The sequence below is a fragment of the Solanum pennellii genome, chromosome 2 (assembly GCF_001406875.1).
Source record: "Solanum pennellii chromosome 2, SPENNV200".
Lineage (NCBI taxonomy): Eukaryota > Viridiplantae > Streptophyta > Magnoliopsida > Solanales > Solanaceae > Solanum > Solanum pennellii.
Window position 1 is genome coordinate 55428150 of NC_028638.1, and position 24530 is coordinate 55452679.

General features: G+C 31.0%; 4 protein-coding genes across 4 annotated transcripts; all 4 read right to left on the bottom strand.

Moving 5' to 3' along the window:
• Positions 1 to 711: 711 nt before the first annotated feature.
• On the bottom strand, positions 712 to 3193 carry LOC107011454 (U3 small nucleolar ribonucleoprotein protein IMP3). Its single transcript, XM_015210967.2, has 4 exons — positions 2965 to 3193; positions 2764 to 2871; positions 1702 to 1776; positions 712 to 1277 (listed from the first exon to the last, which is right to left on the bottom strand). The coding sequence occupies exons 1-4, from the start codon at positions 3096 to 3098 to the stop codon at positions 1046 to 1048; spliced, it is 549 nt and encodes a 182-aa protein (XP_015066453.1). The 5' UTR covers positions 3099 to 3193; the 3' UTR covers positions 712 to 1045.
• Positions 3194 to 3796: 603 nt separating this feature from the next.
• Positions 3797 to 9148, bottom strand: LOC107011453 (calcium/calmodulin-regulated receptor-like kinase 2). The gene is made up of 8 exons (XM_015210966.2): positions 8835 to 9148; positions 7397 to 7784; positions 6625 to 6778; positions 5527 to 5653; positions 4883 to 4965; positions 4729 to 4800; positions 4410 to 4613; positions 3797 to 4319 (listed from the first exon to the last, which is right to left on the bottom strand). The coding sequence occupies exons 2-8, from the start codon at positions 7720 to 7722 to the stop codon at positions 4017 to 4019; spliced, it is 1269 nt and encodes a 422-aa protein (XP_015066452.1). The 5' UTR covers positions 7723 to 7784; positions 8835 to 9148; the 3' UTR covers positions 3797 to 4016.
• A 1897-nt stretch (positions 9149 to 11045) lies between these two features.
• Positions 11046 to 13387, bottom strand: LOC107008842. Its single transcript, XM_015208033.2, has 5 exons — positions 13048 to 13387; positions 12907 to 12959; positions 12727 to 12796; positions 12446 to 12498; positions 11046 to 11659 (listed from the first exon to the last, which is right to left on the bottom strand). Exons 1-5 carry the CDS (start codon positions 13139 to 13141, stop codon positions 11498 to 11500), a joined length of 432 nt encoding a protein of 143 aa, XP_015063519.1. The 5' UTR covers positions 13142 to 13387; the 3' UTR covers positions 11046 to 11497.
• Positions 13388 to 17530: 4143 nt separating this feature from the next.
• LOC107008841 (F-box/kelch-repeat protein At5g15710) lies at positions 17531 to 19939 on the bottom strand. Its single transcript, XM_015208032.2, has one exon. It carries the CDS (start codon positions 19355 to 19357, stop codon positions 18041 to 18043), a length of 1317 nt encoding a protein of 438 aa, XP_015063518.1. The 5' UTR covers positions 19358 to 19939; the 3' UTR covers positions 17531 to 18040.
• Between the last annotated feature and the right edge of the window lie 4591 nt (positions 19940 to 24530).

The window sequence follows — 24530 nt, forward strand, 5'->3', positions numbered from 1 at the left end:
GAAATTATACTGTTGATAGAATTATAATAAAGAATTGAAAACCATATTTTAATATTGTCTTATTAAACATTCCAAACTTAAATAATTAAATTATCAAATAACTAAATTAAAAAAGAAATACTCCCTTCATTCGATATTATTTGTCATGTTATGTTTTTTGAAAATCAATTTAACTAATTTTTAAAGTTAAATCACATTAATTCGACATTTTAAATAAAAAAAATAGATATTCTAAAATTATATGAAAAGTACTATAAATAGCAATTTTTGCATATTAATATGATTAAAAAGTACATTTTAAAATATTAATTAAAGTTTTCCTAATTTGACTTTAAAAATAGAAATCATGACAAATAATACTGAACGGATGAAAGTAGTCCTTTTTAACTTTAAATATCTTCTAAACATAACCGTGACACTCCATAAAAGATGTCTTAAAAGATGCAAAAAGAAAAGAAAAAGAACTCAATAAAAGATTAGAAAAAATGTAGGAAACAAAAAGACCAGCCTTCAAAGAAATGAGACTGAAACCGTCATAATTTTGATTGCTTCATACAATTTTTAACCTTAAATTAACATGCTCTTCTTTCATCTATTCTAAAAACATGTCTTTAGATTGAATAAGGTAAAATATTGTAAAGTTCATGTCTTTAGATTGAATAAGGTAAAATATTGTAAAGTTCATATGCTGACCACCCAAAAATTATCTCTAGATATAGAATCTTGTACAGTAAAATCGAATTAACACCAAACATTATACCATCCATAAGCATTAGAAAATCAACTTTGAATATAATAAATTTAACTCCAAATGACCGACATGTGAATTAAGTTACTAACAAGGATATTCTATTAAACTTTACTGTTGAATATAATGTGTACATCTTCAACAGTCTACAGGAGCAAAAATGTAGAGGGGAGGTAGTACAAGGCAACCTAGCAGGAGGTAAATCTGCCAGGGAACTCCAACAATGGCCAAGAAGAATGTGTTCCATTTCTCTCATTCAATCAATTCTCAAATGCTTCATAAATCTGTCACCAGTCATCAATTCATTGCATCATAATCGTCTAGCTGATCGTTGTACTCCAAGACCTTTCTCCTAATCTTAGATGTATCTACCCAAGTGATGAAATCCTCCATATTTCTCGTCACGAGAAATGCTGGGTCAACAACTGTATCGGGTCCAACTCGAATATGACCTTGTTCTATGTATGTCACTGCTTCCTTCATGTGTTCAGCAAACTTCAGCCTCACCAAGATAGTGGACAACCTACGCCTGTGAATGAAGAATACATGCATGTCTTTATTACCAAGAACATTATCCTTGCAAATTTTGATCAGGAAGAACAAAAACATGCAGTAACACAACTCCATTTATGACCAACGAGTGGTGTCTCGCAATGTTGTCTTAAATCAACAACCTAAGAAGAGTTGAAAAATGATTGCTTATGCTTGGAAGATTGGTAGGTAGGTGAGAGGTTCTTTTGTATGCACGTAAAACTGCATAATGTTACCTTTCAGAGATTTTTAAGTGTAGAAAATATAGAGAATTTAAATTTAAATGTTTTTTTATTTGTATTTGCATAATAATGGCATGAGATGAGTTTAAATGGATGGTAAGTGATGATTCATACAGCTGACCCCAACTTGTTTGTAGTTGTAAAGAACTACACAATAGGAAATATAGAGAGCTCATTTACCTGCAGAAGGATGACACGGATAAGTTCTCACACACGGATAAGCTTTTCCTTGTAGTTATTACGCCCATGTTGTACCTGAATTAAGGAGAAATTTATCAGAATTTGTAATTTCATGAAATCTGTGGAAATACTAAGGAGAGATAAGGAGGATGTGCTTTCACAGAGAAAATGATTGAGGAAAGATTTTCAGCACAAGGAAGGATGAGAGCAATAACAACATCTCTCAAACCAGAAAAGAGGAAAAAGGGAAATGTTCATGCACATATATTACACTGCTAACGATCATCTTTGCATTAAGTTCACAAAATATAGTAATGCATACAAATCAAGCAAACAGAAGATCAGAAGCAGAGATGGATGCAGTCATCAACTGTTTCAGAAGAAATCACATGGTCACCAAGTATCTGATGCTCACTTGTTGAAAACAGAAGTTCTGTAGCTGAGTTATTTTATAGCTACAACAGATTAAGGTCTATCACTCCTGCACCATTATCTTCTTAACTGGCTATTGTCTACATATACTAAGAAAAAAAAACTAAATAAATATACATATTATTGAAAAATTAATGTAGGCATTAAGTAATTAGCCTACACAATGAAGGTCACAAGTTGATATCCGGAGAAAGGATTTTCAAACTATAAAGAAACAAACATAAAAAGCCAAGGGAATCCAACATCTACTATATATATATATATATAAGATAATTTTGACCTTGTAGACTGTAGTACACAGCATAAATTTTTGCCCAACTTCACTTGGAAAAATATCTCTCACGAACTTAAATTATCAGGGCACTCAAACTTGATAAGTATCGCAACAACATACCCAGTGTAATCCCACAAGTGAGATCCCGTGAGGGTGGTGTGAAGCAGTCTCAGACAGGTTGTTAAGGAAAAAACACATGCTGAAAACAAGGAAACAAGAACAATAGCAACAACAAATAATACAATAATTGAAGCAAGCAAACAACATGTAATACTAAAATCGAAGAAACAAGATACTAAGAGAGTAATTATAACAATAAATGGGATTAACAACATAAGTTAGGCTAAAACACTCACAGCTTCTCTAGAAGAGAATCAGTCATTTCTATTCTATATGGATCTCTTGGGTCCATCTGCTTCAGTATATTCACAAGCTTCTGCACTGTTCTGCACAAACCCGAATACCTAAATAGAGATAAAACAAACAAGAAATTAGCTTTATACACCAATAAGACTGTAAGAACAGAAACATTCACATGTGATATAGGAAAGACATACTTTTTGTAGTCGTCTCTGCCAGTGACGTGGTAACGACGCATGACATCAGCTTCTCTGTGACCTCCTTCTCTCTTCCATTCAAGGAAGTTCACCTTCTTCAGAAGCTTCTTTTCATGAGCTTTAAGCTTCCTCATCCTGATTGACTATGGCTACCGATTTCGAGCTCTGTAAGGCGAAGGGGACACAATTAGGTTAACCTAAGGAAGAAGAAGATTATTCAATCGGTTGGTTTCGGGTTGGGCCGATGTAAACAAAATAATCGGCCCAAATTAATAACGATCTTTGAAAGTTGTCTGAATTAGCCACTTTTTGGTCCGGTAATCAAAGTTTACCTGCTACTTCGAAAATATAATTAAAAAATAGGATGTTTTCTTTTTATTGTGCAAGTAAAAATTTGGACAAAAATACTCCCAAGTAAATTTGTAAAACTCGTAGAGTTTGAATTGCACATTTTCAATTATACTTTTAAATTATTTTGAATATTTCTATTGCATATAATTGGCTAGGACCGCATAGAATAAACAATACCTATAGTCACTGCTAACCATACTCTAGGTTAGGGAGAAAAAATGTCCAAAGTATCATTAAATATTATATTAGTAATCCCTAGATATTAGATGGTGTATTAAATTTTTCACGTATTAGATATTGTTTAAATTGTAATACAAGGACTATTTCATTTAATACATTCTACGACTCCTAAAGTCTTTCTTTGGCTAAAGTTAGAAATCTTTTTCTCATTTAAAATTGAAAAAAAATATATTTAACCGTGAAAATCTTGAATATGAACTTGAAAAAGCTAAGATATTAATAAGCGTGAATTAGTAAGAGGTGGAAAGAAAGGATACATGTTAAAATCTTGTCAACTTAAATTTTCCGATATAAAAATTCTTTACATGGTTAGTTTATATAACTTAAATCATATCCAAAAACACCAATTTCATGCCAAGTTGTTGATCCAACACTCAGCGTGATGTCTTTCCTATATCTTTTATGCTGCAAAAAATAAGCTCAAGAATTGAAACAAAGTGTTCATGGTTGTGAATGAAAAGTCATTCAACTTCTCTTTCATTAATGCTGGCCATGTTTCTCAATTCAACCTGTTGATGTTCTATCCTTCTAGCCATTCTTGAACTGTCATATCTTGTAAATGACATGGTATCCTCTTTGACAAGGCGCCTCTGTTTTATTTTCAATATTGCATGTGATATTTCGCCCATGGAAGGACGCTTCCTAGGTGTTCTGTGTATGCATTTATGAGCAATTGCAGCAAGACTCCTCACTTGTTCTACACTGCATGTTCCAACAAGCTTCTTGTCTAGGATCTCATCAACTCCATCAGAACTCATTGCCGCCTTTGTACATAACAGGTCAAGAACAATAAGAGAACGTAAAATTTGCATTTGAAGTGTGATGGGATGGGATGGGATGATCTGGGAACTTACAAGATTTACATATTCCATTAAGTTCTGATGTGGATGAATAGCGGTGATTAGTTCAAAAAGGATAATGCCAAAGCTATATATGTCACTCTTCGTTGTGAACTTGCTTGTGGATATATACATAGGATCTATGTAGCCATATGTACCTTTAAGGCCTGAATTGCGGCCATCATATACCTCCTCTTTTGACAGCCCAAAATCAGCAACCTAGTCATAAAGAAAGAGGTAAATACTCGGAAGTAACAACTTCGGCTAATATGCAAAGGAAGCAATTTAATAGACAACAACAGCAGCAAAGTTGAGTGTATGGAGTTCCACTGACCTTAGCTCTCATAGATTGATCTAGCAATATATTGGCAGTCTTCAAATCACGGTGTATCACTGGGGGAACTGCCTGTTGGAAGAAATGTGAACCAAGAATAAGTAACCAGTCTTGTGAGCACGGCAAATAGAAGTAAATTGGTCAGTCAGACTACCCCATCGTGAAGATACTCAACGCCATGTGAAATATCAAGGGCTATTTGCACCCGATCTTCCCAACTCAAGCTGTATTCCTCACCTGAACATGTGCAGGACAAAACAGTTTCATCACCTCTTCTTAGTCAACAGAAGATTTAAAATAGAGAAACCACACAGAAGGAAGAAGCTCCATTGAACGTATAACCATAGAGAGACAATTAACATTCAGATTATTTTGCGTTGTTTACTGATCATCCCCTCCAGATTCCTTTACATTTAAGTGATGATTCTACAGGAATTGGTTGTTTCATTGCAAAAAAATTGACTTTGTAGAATATATAGAGTGATGGATATAACTGTTGATAGTAGCGGCAGAGATGATTCCAAGTTGGAGGTTAAGCCACTAAAGTACTCTGAGAACTAGAAGAAACAAGCTCTGGAAACCCTTTTTCTTGATTTTGGTAAATATATAGAGAAAGAAATAGGATGATTATTTAAGGCAATGAAAACATTTGTTTCGATTCGAAGTTCTCTTTTAGGGAAAGAACAAGAAAATTGTTTCACAGGCAGCTTTAAGTTAGAGCAAAATGTCTAGAAGTTTCTCATCAGTAGTCATCTCCAATAAAGTAATGTTATAAAAGGAAAAGAGTAATACACTTACTGTATAAAAGGTTTGCCAAACTTCCATTACTCATGAACTCATATATTAACATGCGATGTCCTTTATCAACACAATAACCCACCAAATTTACTAAATTCCGATGATGAAGCCTACCTAGAAGTGTTACCTGCACAAACACCAATCGAAATCAAAACTTTATCGAGAACATTCACCTTCATGAGAAATATGAATAGAGGAGCATAAGATGCATTATTGTACTGTTTGAGAGTTGGAAATCGATATGCTTAAAGAACCTCTTAAGACCTTTAGAACCTATATGCTAGCTTCTTTTTTGGCCCTTCTTTTAGCCTCATGTGAATAGGAATTTTTCCCTAAATATGTCCTAAGTAAATATGCTTCACCATTATCTTAGAGCCCACATGGCATACAAGTCTCATCCAATTACATTGAAGTGCGGTAACATCATCTCCGCCTTACAAGATAAAATGTTCATTTGAGATGCCCCTTTTTATCTCTATATTAAGGTGGCAGATGTATAACTGCTTTCTGAGACTGACCAAGATGATAGATAAAATTATTGATAAGGACCAATTTACAAATTTGATATAGTTCATAAACAATAGTAAAAGAATTTTTTGACTGTCTCATCCAAAATACTAAGATGATGGGTAGGTAATGAGTAGAGTTAACCCAGAACCTTTAAACAGTCTTGGATGTCCTTTTACACGTGACATTAGGCACTGCAGGTTTTAAATACCCTCCATACATAACCCAATTATAGGGTCTACACATGGATGACAAGTGAGGAATAGATTTATCAAAGGTTAGCTATAATATATAAAAGAATCTATCCAACTCAATGTTTTAAGACAATTAGTGGGTAAACCATGTGTTTCATAAACCAGTTATGGGTACCCTTATGCGTCTAATGTGAAATTTGTATACCTCTGAACAAAATTCTTATTTACGTGAACATAAATCTCAAATAAAACGGATATATAGATACAGTTTACAGCCACTACTTTAGCTTTCACTGTTGGATGAGGCTATATAATAAGGATGCTGCAGCAGAATAATTCTTCATAGAAATGACAACACTGTTATTTCTCTGGGAAAAAGTTAACGAGCAATCCATACCTCTGTAAAGAACTCCTTCTCTCCTTGTCTTGAGTCAGTAGCAAGAACTTTCACTGCAACTACTCCACCAGCAGGCATTGTAGCTTTGTACACTGGACCAAAAGAGCCCTGTCCCAGAATGGTTGTAAAGTTTTGGGTAGCTTTTTGAATGTCCCTGGGGTTCCAAAAAAGATCAGCACCGGCAGTTGGCATTGTTAAGCATTTTAATATGGAATTCGTAGAGAAAAATGTATTCAATAAAAGGCTTATTTTAACAATGCTAAATTGCCAATTACAACTTCTAGGCATTCTTCAAACCAGATTGCCTAACACATCCAATGTGTATTTGAAGGATCAATAGTTTCATTAGTTGGGGAATCAAAGAAACGTATAAAAATATTCCGTTGCATTCTGACACCTGGATTACATAATCTCTCAACATGCTTATATGATGACAAACGAAGCAAGCATAGAGATAAAAGGAAGAAGAAGTCATCAGCTTGCCGCTAAGAAAAGAACCAAAGCCTGATGGCGATGCCAGAGAGAAATTATAGAGACAAGTAAAAATTTTCTGAAATACACGGGATAAAAAGGTATCTATGTATGTTTTATGGATTTAAATTGCTCTTAAGTTGCTAATCAATACACATTAAGAAGAGGAACCATGATTGAAGAGTTTCCCTCAGTTACTATTTAGGATGCAATAACATGAAAAGCTGTTGAATTTAGTCATCTACAAGGTAATTCCCCCACCAAAGATATTAATATCCCTTTAGAGTTGTAGATAACATACTTGTAAAAATATCTTGGTAATCCAGATGCTGAAGCAAATTGATCTTTAGAAGGGTGACTCCACCAACTGTGCTGTGGTTTTGTGGCAGGAAATCCTGATGTCTTAATAGCTACAGAATTTGACAGAGATGCACTAAAATCAACGCTTGTTCCAAGTCCATTTGTCCGTATTGGAAGAGTTGCTAGAGATCTCTCATTTGCATGGTGCTGAAGATGAACACGCCTTTTGTACCACCGAATTCCAAAGAAAACAAGTGATGCAATGAGAATTCCAAAAGCCACACCGACACAGATGCCAATAATAACTAAATCAGCTTTATGAACCATTATTCAATCTTTTCCCAAAAACAAGAAACTTGACCATGTTGTGAGACTAGGATGGAGCTTATCTGTCATAACGAAGGTAAATAACCATTCAGAAGTGAATAGTGAACCTTTTCCAGTCAGTATACAAATTAAATATTGAAGTAAGAAAGCATTAAACTTGGAAGAACATATGGCTCTTGATGATATTATTCATGCTGGTGTCAGAAAGAAATATTACATGTTGTCAACTAAATTGGGCAAGTAGGGAGCAACAAGCACCACCAGTGGAGTACAACACCCCCACCCCCAGGTACATTGTTCATATTGACAGTAGGAAGAAGAATTTCGTTTGATAAGGTAAATAAATTCTATAAATGTTTGAACAAAAGATTATACATTGTCAATTGAATTCAGCAAGTTAAGGGACGAGGGAGAATCAGCAGGGGAATACCCTACCTCTGGAGAAACATGTCAAAAGCATCTAAAGACAAATTGTGCACAAATCTATTACTCTTTTTTATAACAAGAGAATCCCCAGCCATAGCCCTTTGGATGCAGTCATATTACGAAGCAAATTGATACTTCACCAGAAAGAAAAAAAGCATAATCTATGGAAAGGAAGAACAAAAAAAATCAGGTACGCTAAACCATAGCCCCTGAAGCATTATACCAGTCCTCTTCTCCATATGGGTTCACGTCAAATAAATTGATTGGTGTTGAAATTCTGACTTAATTAATGCCACCTCAGTGAAAGACACCAAAATATACCCTTGAGTTATCATATGGAAAATACCTTGAAATCTAGTGAAAACAAAGATTCAAAACTTCTACTCACCCTGACAGACTACAATAATCATCCCTTATTGCTTTATTACTACACAAACCAACCAAATCAATTTTTTTTTCTTTTCAAGAAAGCCTGCAGTTCAAAATTATGTTAAAGAACTAGATCAGACCACTCTTTTCATTCACAATCAAAATACTTGAAGACCCCCAGTCCACTCATCAAGCAAACACCTCCCACACCCCAACCCCCCAAAAAAAACCATAATTAGCAGTACATGTAACTAAATACGCAGAAAACGAAAATCAAGAATCTTGATTTATTTTTTATAAAAAAAAAAAAAACATACCTACAGAGGGGAATCTCATTGGGTTTCCATCAAAACCAAGAAAAAGAGAAAGAAACCGTAAAAGGGTGTGCTATCAATTGTTGAATTGGCGCAGTAGAATAATGGGTAAAAAGCCAATGCACGCGGTTTACTTTTGGTTTTTAGAAGTAGAAAAGCAGAGCCCTACTAAACATTTGGGGTGGCTAAGCACACATTAATGGGCGATTGTTAAGGGATTTGACAGAACTTGGGCGAGTCCGCCTTCGGATTTTTCAATGTAGCACTGCCATTTTGGTCGTCTGCTTGTAGTCAATTTCGGTGTAATATTTTCATCTATTTTCAAAAAAAAAAAAAAAACTTAAAAGTACACTTATACTTTCGATCCAAATATATAGGTATCTTGTTATATTTTCTCCCTAAATATAGCACTTTATTATACATTAACACAAATTTATCCTTAATTTTGATTAATGAACAGGTGTTAAGCTCAAAAATAAATAATTCATCTCCTATTTTTTAAAAAAAACTCATTTGTTTAACCTGGACCAACCTTTTTTTTTTTTTTTTTGGTCTTCTTCTTCAAGACCTAATTTGAAATTTTATTTTATTTTTTACATCATTTTATCGAAATATTAGGTTAGATTTTTTAAAAAAAAACATATTTGATTTTTTAGATAGGAATATTAATTTTACCTTAATGGTTTGAGTTGAGGGGCAATGTAGGTCCCTTACAAACCACTTGTGAGAGCAGATGAATGTTGGTTAGGTTTGAAATAATTAATAAAGAAATGGTCCTCTGCCAGACTACAAATGGAAGTAAAATAAAAAATATTCGTTTGGTTGGTTTTGGTCAGAAGCTTTTGTGTTTGTGCCATGAATAAGTCCTCCAATCATGTGCCTATTGCTTCTGAAATGGTCACCCAATATATATATATAAAATATATATACTACAACAAGTTACATAAATTTAATATTGTTTTTGTTTTTATTCCATAAAAACGTCCACATTAGAGTTTGACTATTTTAAATTTATATTGTTTAGAACTTTTTTTCATGAATTGAATCTGAGATTTCTGATTAAAAAATGAGCAGTTTCATTCACTACACCATATCTGTTGGTTGTTGTTTCTGCCTCTTTAAAAAAATAGAAATGGATCTATAAGAGGTACAAAGGTAGGGTAGTAATATTCGAAATAGGAACAATTTGTTGTATTATATCACTGACAAGGCACTTGCACCATAACGGACAATACATTGAAGAATATAACGAGATTGTAGTAATGTTCAAACAACCTTCAAGGCTCTGCATTTATTCATCTCCAATCCTTCTACTTTTGGTATAATTTAATCTAGTCATGTTCTTTTTAACCAACTACATTAAATTGCGATATACTGAATCTAAACTTAGAAATCGTTTGGTAGGCTGCATTAAAAGAATTAGTCCATAGATTATGTAAGGTATTATTTAGTATCATGTTTGATAGGAATTTAGGCTTGTGTTATACATTCTACATGGTATTATAGAATGTATTACTAATACCTTCCATTTGGAGGTATTAGTAATACATAGGATATAATACCATAGAATAAGCCTATATAAAGACAAAAATATCCCTCAAATCATTTTAATTATTTTGTGTATTTTCTTGATTTTATTATTTATATTTGTACTAGTAAATTTATTTAAATAAATTAGCTTACAGATTATTTAGAAAGAAATACAAATTTGAAATGTGAGTTGTGTATTTGTATATGAAGTTTGTGATCTTTTATATACATATATGTTTGCTTGGTTCTCTAATTATTTGTATTTTAAAAAATATTAATATACATATTAAAACTATAACCTGCAATTTTATGTGTACATATAGATTATTTATTCAATTTTGTCATTGTTGACCATTTTTTCAATTTTAAAAGTAGATTGTTTATCTTTTTAAAATTGAAAAATGTCGTGTTATGAGTGATCAATTATTCAAATGACAATTATTTATCCTCAAATAGTTCAAGTTAAAAAATAACAAACAAGACAACTAAATTGTTCTTCCCATAGCTAGTTAATTAGAAGGTTATAAAAAATAATATTGTCCGGCAATTATCCATCTTGATCCTAATCCAATTACAAAATAATTCAAGGGTATAATTGGAAAAAATAATTTATAGAGTTATTATCCAAACACAAGATGAGGTGGGAAAAAATGAATCAAACACGTGATAAAATTTAACCCAACATTACTAATCGCAATACTAATAATCCCTGCATTATTAATCCCTGTGGTTACATAAGCATGCCGATTAAAATACCTAGACATGATTAATATTCGACTACAATATACAAGGTTAAACGGAGTTTGATGGAGTAATATATATAAACTATAAAGATAGGAAGGAAGCAAATGTACAATAACAAACATGATTTTTGGGCCTTCACTACTAGGGAGGCAAAATTGTGTGGCCCAAATCTACTTGTACTAGTTACTACTACTAAGGTTTTAATTCAGGAAATTACACCTAATGATCTTGAAAATGGACGATTTTGAGCTTTTGACCTTTAACTTAGTTTATAGACGAACCTTCGAGGTTAAAATTTGTTAAAACTTCGAAGTTTTGCCCCGTAATGTAAGTGAGGTAAAAGTTCAAAATCACCTACCTTCAAGACTATTTTTATAAATCGCTCGTTTTAATTAGTCGGTAGGCTTGTGATTATTGATGGGTGGTTTGCTGCGGCGAGGCTTGCTTCTTCCACTATAGTCTTTGGTCAGAAGCTTTGTTATTTCATCTTCTACATCAACAAACTCCTTCGATTCTTCTTTCTTACCTCTCTCGTGATTCTTCTTGATATCCGCCTAGTAATCCACTATAAATATTAGTAATAGAATGCAAGAATTAAAAAAAATGTGATGTTACATTTATCAAAAGGTATATTCATATGTGGTCAATGAAATAGCGTTAAATCAAGTTCAAATTACAGCAAACATAAAAATACAATAGGCAATTTTTTCCCGATTAATCAACTTAATTTTAATGAATGTGTGTGTTATAACCATCATCAGGCTGTCTAACTTTAGGTAAATTAACGATCATAAAAAGTAGGATTAATATTCTGAATTTTACTAAGGCGTGTTTATTCTTATTAAAAATGCACTAATAATATAAGAATTAATCATTTTATTTATATATTGTAGATAAGTTAAACCCATTTTTTTTAAATTAATAAACAACAGACTGATTAATATTGTGCCCCGTGAGTTAGAGCGTGAATGATAGCATCTTTTAAGGTATATGTGTCTATTTGTCCCCCGGAGCCGAGGTTGTTGAAATATCATTACAAGAAATAAAGAATTTAGCGGTAATATTATAAGTATTGTATTTATTTATTTTTAAAATAAATTGATCTTATTTTATTTTTTAACTAAAAGATTTTAAAGTTAAAAAGATAAATATTAAAAATAAAATAACATAAATAAAATATTATTTTATCAAAGTTAACATAATTATTTTTCATATTAAAATATATGTATATTAATAATTAGACATTAATATAAATATCAAAAATTTTAACGATTCTAAATAATTCATTTGTCGCTGAATATTTTGGCGAAAATAATACTCGAAAAATGGGAAAAGAGAACCTGAACATTCACGTGAGAGGTCTTCATTGAATCAAATCCAGCATCTCCTTTCACTACCAAAAATAAAATAAAAATTACTGATCGGACAATTTTTATTACTCTAAAAAAAAAGAATTAAAAGTTCAAAATGATCAGAAAATCATGTTAGCTATGAACTATTTAGCAATATAGCTTCTTTTTTTAAAAAAAATTGCTTCAGAACGAATAGATCGATTCGAAATTAAATGATCATCACGTATATTAAAACAGAATAGCTAGTAGTAGTATATATATATATATACCTGAAAATTGATACACTAGCATTTTTCTAATTCCTCCAGCAGATGCAACGATACCATCCACATGCGAATCCTACATAAATTTCAAAAGAATATATGTAAATAGTATACTACAAATAACTGCTAAGAAGAGAACGAAATCAAGAATCAGATCAAACGTAATTCTGTATACTTTTAACATACATGATCTTTTTCTATAGAGGTAAACTTTAGCCACTCTTTTTTCCTTAGCTTTCCTACAGAAAGCAAAGAAGGGGAGAAATATTACTACTTAGCTTGTAAATAGCGGCTATTAAGAAAATGTATGAATTGAAGTGTAGTTACCAAACAGAACATTAGCTGAAGTGTGTTGTTGTTGTTGAAGAATGAGCAAAGCAATTACAAGTACAAGCTGAATATTGAAACAAAGTGACACCATATTATTATCAACTTAAATAAGCATAGATTAATTTTCTTCATCAAGAGAGTGGGAGTAGTAAATATATAGTAGAATTAATGTGGGATTTTTATACAGTTTTTTCAAAAATAAAAGTTTTGAGTCAAAGTTAGGATTCCAACACCTGTCTGTCTTATTCTATTATTATATAACATACTTCGGTAATCTCAACTCTTCAAATATATTAATTTAACAAAACTTATTAATAAAAGGGAAAAGGGTCTGATATACCCCTCAACTTTGTCATTTGGAGCTGATATATCACTCGTTATAAAAGTGGCTCATATATGCCCTTACCGTTATACAAACGGCTCATATATACCCCTGCCGTTTATAAAATGGCTCACATATACTCTTCATTTAACGGAAGTTAAAAAATTAGTTTTAAATTTATATTTATTACTTCTAATTTTTTAAAAAAAATTATTTAGGGGTATATATGATTCTTCTATCAAAGTTCAAGGTATATTTTAATTTTTTTGATACATAAATTATTTTTTGACTTCTTTTATTATAATTATTTGAATTTCTTATTCTTATTTTGTTTTTTTCTTTCATTCCTTAGTTTAAAGAATAAAAAATTAAACTATTTTTTTGTGTGTATTATTGTAATTTAATTTCGTATTCGAAGAAAAAATTTGGTCATCTACGATAAGTTTTACAAGAATATTAGTGAAACATAAATAAATTTGATTATCAAAATAATAATTATAAATTAGTCATTGAAACAAAAAAATATGTTTGACGAGAATTAAATTTACTCATATGGGATTATATTTTTTAGAAAAAAATAATAAAAATTTAGATTAAAATTATTTTTTTTTTCATTTCCGTTAGAGGAAAAGGGTATATGTGAGCCATTTATTTACAAGTAGGGGTATATATGAGCCACTTTCATAACAAGGGGTATATCAGCTCTGAATGACAAAGTTGAGGGGTATATCAGACTTTTTTCCCTTAATAAAATGTTCGGAGTGATAAGGATCAATTTTAATATTAAAATAAACAAAATAAAAGAAAACTTTTAGGGAGAAATAAGAAAAATGTAATAGTTCGGTTAAATTTATTTATTAATATGATAAATATATAACATGAACCAAAGGTTGTAATTTTCTACTAATATTTTATTTTGAAGGACAAAACAATAAGAATCAAAATATTGGATTTGAACAAGCTAAGTCATAGTTTATCTTTAATTTTAAAAAAAAAGTTGTCAGTAATTTTATAAGAGATGATGAGCTGTTATATATGGTTCCACAAGGTGCCATGCAAATCATGAGTAGATAATGGAGAGTGAATTATTAGTACCAAAATTAAATTAAATGTACTTTAATCTTATTCGCAGATTCGGCTACTGTACACCACCTTAAAGTTTTAAAAAAGTGTGTGAAAAAATATAAATAATAAAATAAACAAATAGTGATATGCTTTGGATGCCATTTCGGCTTCTACTGGGGTAATCTTGTAAAAATATTTGTACCATCTTGTTATTTAAAAGTTAAAACAAAATTACTGTTTATACAATCTTGTTAAATACTCAATAGCATTGATTGGTAAATTTAAAACAAATTAATAAGTATTAGTTTAGTGTTTAGATAACAGTACTCACTCCAATTCAAATAATTAAATTGCAAGGAAGAAGATTAGGACATAAATTCGATATTACTTTTCATTTTTATCCTTATTAATTATTGTTAAGTTAATTCTTAAAAGATATAAGACATAAATATGCCCTTTTACTTAGTTTCAAATTACATTTATGTCCTTCAACTTTGAGTATGCACAAGTAGACACTTAAACTTGTATAAAGTTAACAAATTGACACACACGTCATACATGTCATTTTTTTGTCCTACGTGGTTTTTGCCATGTAGGACTCATGTGTTTATTTATTTAAAAGTTGGATAGTTAAAATGTCTGTTTGCGCATTATGAAAGTTGAAGGTCAAAATTAAAATTTAAAATTGAGTTTAGGATCCAATATATATAATTAATCATAATAAGTAATTTCAAATACTAATGAATTTATAATACAAACTCTTAAAATATATCGATCGAGTCTTTCATCCATAATAGTGGACTATTTCAATTGAATCTTCAAAATAAAAATTTATAAAATATACTAATTCACTTTTAAATTTGGTGAAGATGACGTGTAGAGTATAGTATTAATTTGTCAATATAGTGAATAATTTTTTTTATTATAATGTCAGCCACATTGATAAGGAATTTCTAAGAAAAGAATTCAGAGCAATTGAAGTTTCTTGAACTTAAGGGTTTAATTTGGTTTTTTAAAATATCAAATCACATTATTTGTGTCGGTTTTTTAAATCAATAAATTAAATTAAATTAACAAATCATAATTTAAAAGTACTAAATTATGCTAAAATAAGTTTAATAAGTATTAGTTACATGACTAAATATTTAAAGAAAATCAAAATTAGATTATGTATTTTAATTGTCTAAAGCAAATGTAAAATCAAAAAACAAATATTCTTAAAGATAATTTTTTTTTTGTATTAGTATTACTTTGATTTTGATTTAAGTTTTACTATAATTACTAACGTATGTGAACTATAAGCTTTATGGAACTATTTAAAATTGTGAATTTCAAACTTGAAATAATATATTAAAAGATAAAAAACTATAAAAAAGAAAAGAAATATTTAACAATTATATTAAAGTAAATATTTTTATGTATAAAATAAAAATTTTAAATTATATGTAATATCGGGTTTATTTGGTCTCGAGTTGATTCTTTTAGTTAAAATTAAACCAACCTAAATATAATCGTATTTTTTTTTCAACAACAAATCAAATCAAATTAACCACTAGTCGAGTTTTTTTTTCTTGATTTGAAATTTGATTCGATTTTATACACCCCTACTTATTACATAAAAAAATTCAACTAAAGGTGAAAAATGATAGAATATTCTAAAAGTAATTTTGAAGATTAAATAATTAAGTTAATTTGAAATATGAAAAATATATTGATCAATTCAATTATTTTAAATCAGAGAGTATATATATTAATGTAAGGAGGGATGTACCTTCCAAGTGATTGATCCTTGAAAACTGTGTGATTTCTCTGTTCCTACCCTTCTTCCTCGCTGGTTCCAATTACTGGGTTTTGCTGGAACTGCAGGTTCACTCTTTACGAAAATCAACACATTTTACTAACTACATAATTTAACTCTTTCTTCCTACCTGTTATGTATATATAACTTAAAAAGTGGAGATTGGTAAAACATTAGATAGACAATATATTTGATCAAGAAATGACAAGGTTTTGTATTTGGTCGTACGAGATTAGGAGATAAATTAAATCCCAAAGTAAAGGATTAGTCATGAGTAAGGCTACGAGTACCGATGACTTTGTCTCCCTCTTTTTAACCAAATGTAACTTGTCTAATATGATGAAGAAAAAATTCTCTCTTGATAACGCTCCTTACCAAGTGTTTCCTGCCTCCGTTGGAATTTGAACTTGAAACCTCATGGTTCTACCTCTCACTTCATTGACCACTAGACCACACCTTGGGCGAGTATGACACAAACTCAACAAGTCCTGCAGCATTTTGCCCAAAACCATAGATACTATGCCTGCTGATGTAGAGGAATCTGAGATTTCCAGACTTTGATGTAAGTTCAGCCACCAAAGGTAAGAGGAGCACAAAACTAGATTATGCATTTGATAGAGATTAATACGATTTGCTCTCCTAATTTATACTTGACCTAGTTCCCAAGGTACTACAAATGCATTGATGGAAAGACAGGGGAGGGAGAAAAAGTGGGTTTATACAAACTAGAAGCTATGAAGAGATGCTACTCCTAGCCAGTAGATGTTACACATGCTTCGGCCAAGAATGTTCAACCATGAATAGGAAGCATACATCAAAATACAAGAATACAATTTATCAACTCCCTGGGATTTTACCCATTATGTCTAAGTGGACAAGAAATATATCATTTATAGCCTATAGTAAGTGTCTCAACCAGTGCATGAAGCTATGGATGAACATGGGGATAAGGAAGCATCAAACACTGAAAGAGTGTAGCAACAAAGATAACATTTTTTCTTATATACCCTATAGTAAGCATCTTAGTAAGTGCAAGATGAAGCTAAGGACGAACATGGAGGAAAATGAAGCATGAGTAACAAAGACAAGCATAAGAGAGTTACCATTTAAACCTAGTCTGATACTGATAATAACACACTAAGAAAGGCACAATTTCAAAATATAAGAAATACGTAACATAATTAAGACAGCAGTAAATCATTATAAACATCATTCCTGCAGAAAAGACAAGGGATTTGAATAACTAGCATGAATGTCCAACTATCCTGCAGTTCGATCACCATCAACATGTAAAGTAAAGAAGCTGTTGGTAGTTGTGAGATAAAGAAGAGCTGAAATGTAAGATCACAGTGATTTTTTGTTACTTCAGTTAAGAAAAGCAACAAGAATGTGCTGATTACTTACAAAGAGAAGATCAATGTACATAAGCTGAAAACAAAATTTTATCTTACAACCATACTCCCGAATCGTCCATCCCCACGGTCATCTCGAGAAGATACCCGACACTCAGGTCTTCATGAAACCTTGTCCAAGCAAGGAAATGTTTTCAACTTCTTCCCCCTCGAATAACACCTCAGGCCATTAATGTGCAGAATCAAAACCTTCTCGAGACTCTAGCCTCGAGAATTCGAACTTTTACCAGATAGATTAAGATGGATAAATTTAAGCTTGAGAATCTAGCCTGAGGAAAGTTCAATGATGAACGGCAGGCAGTACAGAACTTGAAGGAAACAAGACTGCTGAATCATCAAGATAGCTAATGACCCTGGTAAAAAGTATGTTGGAAATTTAAGCTAAGCATTACTTTAGTATATTGAAGCATCAAATCTTGGCTCATAGAAGCAGACTTGGCTGTTATATGATTGAAGAGCACACCCAGCAATCCAAGACCACACCTTCTTATCAACATCATAAAGAAGGCCTTTTCCTTGGTTCCAAGATGTGAAGCATATTAGGTTATCCTGTCCAAAGCATTCAAATCTTTCAGCAGATAGTCTTAAAAGTGCACGAAAATATCTTGGAGGCATCCTGCTTATTTCAACCCAGACGACTTTTGTGTGATCTAGTTCCCATATCCTCATACTTTGAAGAGTACTATAGAGCCCTATCCTTCCAACCAAAAATAGGCGTTTGTGAGTTCCAGCAACTAGGTACCCATCCAACAATGAGCGTGGAAACTTAGCAGGGATGTGTTCCCACTGCCCTGTATCCAGCCGATACATCATCAAACCAAGTGGGGAGAGAGTTTCCAAATACAGTCTTGAATCACAAAATGCCATCTTGGAGGAACAAAGGTTTACAGCAGGCATTGTCTGGTGAAGCGACCATTTGTCGATCTTTGAATCATATACCTCCGTTGGCAAAGACCTGTCACCATAAATATCACTGGTGGCAATAACTTTAAATGACCTATCCTTTCTATCAACAACCATAAGCAACTGCCTCTGCTGATTATAATGCATGCTAGGCAATGTCCTCCAAGTCTGTGTCAAGGGATTACAAACTAAAGTTTTGAATGTCAACACATCTAATCCTGAGAAACAAACAAGACCTCCTGAAGACCCAACTAGCCAAAATGCCCACTGTGGTAAGAAAGTGAATGGTATTCTAAACCACTGTTTCAGTGGCAAGCTAAATACCGAACACTGAGGGGTCTGTGAATTCTTCCAAAATGTAAGAAGGCAGGGTCCATGGGAGGGCACTTGGGAATGAAACTTCAAAAAGCTATGATCTTGCAAAATTGAATTCCACCTTTTACAAACAGATCGGAGCCGAAATATCATGAACGGTGGAACTCTAGCTAAGATTTCATTCAGCAAATCTTCTGGGAGCATGGCCCAGATATTATCTTCCATTTGAACATCTGGTTGAACCGCTTTAGCAAATGTGGTTACAGTCTCTTCATCCAATCCCCTTGGTTTCGTCTTAACCACTTTCTGCCTTGAAGGGCTTGTATTTCTTGATCCTATACGCCCTAATGGGCTTGTATTCCTGGAGCCACTACTTCCAAAGCTGCTAACTTGCCTGTGAATACTGTCCTCTTCTGGCAAAGACCCAATTTTTACCTGTGTCGAGTTCAACAACCCAGACCCAGATTCCGAAGATTCCGCTATTTCAACCATTGAATCAAATCCCAGAAATCCCCACTTAGCTAGAACCTATGAATGTGGGTACAATTAATCCCCCAAAACCCCAATTCTAATTGAGCTGCACACACCAGACCAAACCCAAAGTAACTTCAATCAAGGCAAAACTCCAATTAGGTTGAATTTACAATGTAAACAGTTCTCCATTGAACTTAGAAATGCTCAATTTTGATTGATGAAAACACCAACAACAAAAAGGATCATCTGAGGTATGGATCGAATCTTTTTCCAACTGGGTTTCACAGATCCGATTCGAACAAAATCGAATCTTGTTGGAGGGACTACAGATTTGAGGATAAAAATGATAAAAAGTTGTAGAAAAAGGTTACCTCAATGTATAAATTACAGGGCATATCGCTATCCGTCAAAACCAAATCCTGTATGTTATCATCTCTCCGTTCTTGCCTCTTTCGTGAACTGCGTTACCATGTTTTTTTTTTCCACTACTGAACTACAGAGTAATAATTTTCAGAAATATATAAAAAAAAAATGAAAATTATATGATTTTTGAAAAAGAGTTTTTGCTAATTTTGATTTTTGACCAGTATATTGCTTATCCAATTGTTTGCAACAATCTTTTTTTGAACAACGGAATAATAAATACAATAGGAAAGAAAAAATAAATTATTTTGAATAATGAATTTTTGGGAATTTTATATATTCTCTATATTCTTTTTTTAAGAAGATAAAAATGTTTAAAGAAGTTTTTTTCTCTCCATTATACACGAATTTCTTATATATATAAATGTGATTTAAATTTATTTTATAAATAGTAAAATTACTTATATTTTGCGCAGGAATTTAATATCTCAGGAATTTATACATTGTATTATATTACATGCAAGATTATGTAGTAACAAACATTAATAATGTAAAGGAAAATAAAAAATTATTACTTTTTATCATTTTTATTCTTAATAACGTAAACATAAATTAATGACTTTAAAAACACATACCAGAATTTGTAACATAAGCAATAGTATCAAAGAATTATTCAACATGAGCAAAGTACACAAATATTTAATTATGAAAAAGTAGAAGAAGTTCATAATTTTTAATAACGACTGTAAGAAAAATTACATACCATGATTTGTAACATAAGTAATGATGTCACTGAGCCACTCAACAGGAGCAAAGTGCATAAATATTTAATTGTGAAGAAGAAGAAAAAGAAGAGGTTCAGAATTTTTGTTATTTTAAAATGAACGAAAATCTCTGTATTTACAGATAACAAAGATTAATGTGAACAAATATTTATTATGCCTTATCGGAAAGGTTACAACTATATTAAAAAGATGCAATCATTCAGAAATGTTACAACTTTACATAAAAATCGCAACTCTTAATTATAGTCGCAACTTTTCATAAAGTCACAATTTTTCATAAAAGTCGCACATTTTCATTAAAATTACAACTTTTCATAAAAGTCACAAATTTTAATGAAAGAGGAAGGTTAGTTTGAAAATAAATAAATTAAAAGAAGATTTTAGTTTGTGGTGGTGACACGTAGTCGGACCTAATGTTCTTTTTTATATGATATTAGTAAAATTACCCGTGCTTCGTGTGGAAATTTAACTTCACATAATTTAGAAATTAATACTTAAAATCTATCTATCATTAAAATTAAAACACTATATTATCTTACATACAAGGTTACATAGTAACAAACTTTAATAATATAAAGAAAAAATAAAATTATTACATCTTATTATTTATCTTTAATAACATAAGTATAAATTAATGACTGTAAAAACACATATCATGATTTGTAACATAAGTAATAGTGTCAGTGAGCCGCTCAACAGGAGCAAAGTACACAAATAATTAATTGTGATGAAGAAGAAGTACAAAATTTTCGTTGTTTTAAAATGAGAGAAAATCTCTTGACAACAAAAGGTAGAAGGAACAAATGTTTATTGTGTCTTACTGTAAAGGTTATACAACTATTTAGAAAAGTTGCATCTTTCAGGAATGTTACAACCTTTCATAAAAGTTACAACTCTTCAGTAAAGTCGCAACTTATCATAAAAATCACAATTTTTCATAAAATCACAACTTTTTATTAAATGAGAAAGATTAGTTTTGAAAATAAATAAATTAAAAGATAATTCTAATTTGTAACGGCGCCACATAAACGGATCTAAGATTATCTAATTTATATATATATATAATATATATATATATATATGTGTGTGTGTGTGTGTGTGTGTGAGAGAGAGAGAGAGAGAGAGAGAATGATAATGACTTTGGCTTCACCATGTCATGAGTTACATATGGTATAAAACTTTCAAGTCAATTAGGTTTTTGTTGAACAATATCATTATGTAAATAGTAAGATAGTGAAAGCTCATTAATTATGGAAAAAAATCATAATTCACAAATATCCGATACACTAAATAATCCATTTAATTTTTTATTTTATTTATTCAAATAATATGGAAGGTGAAACCTCAAGAAAATTTTATCTTTCTTCCCTTTGAAATAACGAAATTATAACATTGATAACCAAAAGTCCAAAAATAGATAACATTCAATCTGCCTTAGGAATTTCCCCAAAAACTAAACCTTGAGTTTTTTTTTTTTTAAGAAGATAATGAATTTGTTTTCTTTTAAAAAATAATTTTTAAAAATCAAAATAGGACAAAAATACGTTCACGCTTCACATGCAAAGAATCGAAATGGTTATCTTGTTGCCTCTTTTGACAAAACAAAACTTGTGATTGAAAAATTAAAGTAAAAACAAAATCCAATTTAATAGTAATTACAATGTCTTAAAATAATTTAATTGCTGCAATGATTGAACAATTCAGAATTATCAATGAAAAAAAGGCTTGTTTTTTTTATAAAAAAAATTATACATATAGAATAGAAAGAGAGGATAAAATTAGTAGAGTCCGTTATTTTGTCGTTAATAAATAAGTAGATTAAATTAATTTGTTGCGTATTTAAAATAATGAGAATTAGACAAATTGTCCTAATTATTGGTGGAGACCACACCACAACAACGCTAGCTGTCCATTCACAGGTCAACAAATCTAACTTGGGTACTACTACTAACATTATTAATTTATTATTAGTATTTCGGTGCAAATTCTTTTTAAAAAGTTGAGTGTTTTTTTTATTTATAATTTAAACATTCAAATTTCATGACTGTTAAACTCAAAGTTACAATGAAAAATAAAACTAATAAAGAAATTGTAAAATAATAATAAATTCGTAAAATAAAGATTGTTGAAGAAGATAACTAGAAGGAAAAGGAGAAGTTTAGACTTAAAGAAAGGGAATAAAAGGGCTAAATATTTTTCTCAACAATTTGCATAAATCGTTATTTCTGATTGTCCTTTTAATTAGTTGTCAATTGGACCTGAATCACAAATCAACCTTTGTGAAGACCCTAATTTTATTGCTTCTTTTCGACTCAATAACTAGTTGCTTGACATCCATATAGATGTCGATATTAGGTCGAAATTGGTTCATAATAAAAAACTTGAAAGGTTTAAGATTTAATTTTTTATATAAAATTATAATTTTTAGATAAATCAATTATTTTATTATTTTTTTTCCGCTTAAGAGCAAATTATAAGCTTTATGCATACAAATTAATTTAACCAACTAATAAGTATCAGATTTAATATAATTATACAAAATAAAAGGAGTATTAACTGCAAAGTTGGTAAATTTCAAATAGTAAAAATACTTTTGTCAATAAGAAAATATTGCACAAATTGTCAAAAATTACTATTATTTATTTTTATACTATTAGGGTCGTTTACTCGTTCTTATTACCCTGTTTATCTTTACTCACTTTAAATTACTTTACCAGAAAATGTAAAACATTACATCACTTAAAATAAAAATAAACTGTATTTAATTGCATGCATTATTGTAGAATGTAGATATACTACATAAACATTATTGAGCCCAACCTTTTCATCTATTTATTTCTCAATACATTTATTTAGTCTTAAAAAATCCATGTATGTTTAATAACAAAACAAAATATTGGTGATTGTCATAAATACATTGAATTAAGTGGATTGTACATTAAGCTTATCATAAACTTATCCTTATCATGGATATGTATTCCCAAGGTGATGAATCTTTTTGGGATAGAAATGTATCTACTAATGTGACATTAAAAATACATACCTTATGAGCTTGATTTCATAACACGTTATCAGCACGAGTCTCTAGCCAATTGAGAGTGAGTTTTAATTTTTCTTTAACTCATGTTTTGGTTGATCTCGTTATGAGAATCAAGGTATTATTTGCATAAAATCAGGTATGTATTTTTTAAAATATTTTTATGATTTAGAATAAAATAGTATTCAGTCACTAACAATTATCAGGAACCGAAGACATATACTACTATTGGTTAAATATGACAGGCTATACAAAATTTCTTAAAAAGAAGAAGATATAAAATTTTAATAGCATGAGTTTGAATATTATTTTGATTGTTTTGAAAGACTCAAAGGGTGAGTCATGTTGTACTTCGGTCTATTATACCGTTGGTTAAGGGTAAGACGATGGGCTCAAGTCTCATCGCACCAAAAAGGGTAAGACATCAGGTTAAAGTCCTGATGCACCATAATAAAACAAAATAATTGAGGATAAGACGATAGATTCAAGTTCTATCGCACCAAAAGGGTAAGACATCAATTTGAGTTTTGATGCACCGTAATGATAATGTATTGGGTTCAAGTCCCATAGAATTATGGCCTAATGTTCCTTGTATGGATAAGACATTGAGTTTGAGTCTCAATGCACCATAGTGGTGATAAAATGATGATTGAAGAAAAATAATAAGGCTTTGGTGAAAAGCCTTGAAATTCGTCCTATTGAATTTGCTCCATTCCTTGAAAAGAATGTGGTAGCAACATATGATAACTTTGAAATCTGATGTTGACTTGCTCCATTCAATCATATGAATGTGGTAGCAGTGAATGATTAGTCTGAAAGATGACAAATAATTAATGATATGAATAAGGGCGTGGAGGAACAGCATTATAATAGTTATCATTGTGGTAATGATAAAAGGAAGAACACTATGAGTTCTTCAAATAGTCCTTCAAAATGTGAAGGCAATTTTTATTATCAAAATGGTATGAAAGGTCATTAGACTTGTGAATGTTGTCAACCCAATAAT

Excerpts from the sequence above, each read along its gene's own strand:
- LOC107011454 (XM_015210967.2), bottom strand. The coding sequence starts at position 3,098 with ATGAGGAAGCTTAAAGCTCATGAAAAGAAGCTTCTGAAGAAGGTGAAC. Across the intron at positions 1,777-2,763 it reads GATTCTCTTCTAGAGAAGCT|GTACAACATGGGCGTAATAA; the intron begins GTGAGTGTTTTA and ends TCCTTAATTCAG. Across the intron at positions 1,278-1,701 it reads TCCGTGTCATCCTTCTGCAG|GCGTAGGTTGTCCACTATCT; the intron begins GTAAATGAGCTC and ends CTTCATTCACAG.
- LOC107011453 (XM_015210966.2), bottom strand. The coding sequence starts at position 7,722 with ATGGTTCATAAAGCTGATTTAGTTATTATTGGCATCTGTGTCGGTGTG. Across the intron at positions 4,966-5,526 it reads TTTGGCAAACCTTTTATACA|GTGAGGAATACAGCTTGAGT; the intron begins GTAAGTGTATTA and ends GCACATGTTCAG. Across the intron at positions 4,801-4,882 it reads TTGAGTATCTTCACGATGGG|GCAGTTCCCCCAGTGATACA; the intron begins GTAGTCTGACTG and ends TTCTTCCAACAG.
- LOC107008842 (XM_015208033.2), bottom strand. The coding sequence starts at position 13,141 with ATGGTGTCACTTTGTTTCAATATTCAGCTTGTACTTGTAATTGCTTTG. Across the intron at positions 12,797-12,906 it reads CCTCTATAGAAAAAGATCAT|GATTCGCATGTGGATGGTAT; the intron begins GTATGTTAAAAG and ends AAATTTATGTAG. Across the intron at positions 11,660-12,445 it reads CCTCTCACGTGAATGTTCAG|GCGGATATCAAGAAGAATCA; the intron begins GTTCTCTTTTCC and ends GTGGATTACTAG.
- LOC107008841 (XM_015208032.2), bottom strand. The coding sequence starts at position 19,357 with ATGGTTGAAATAGCGGAATCTTCGGAATCTGGGTCTGGGTTGTTGAAC.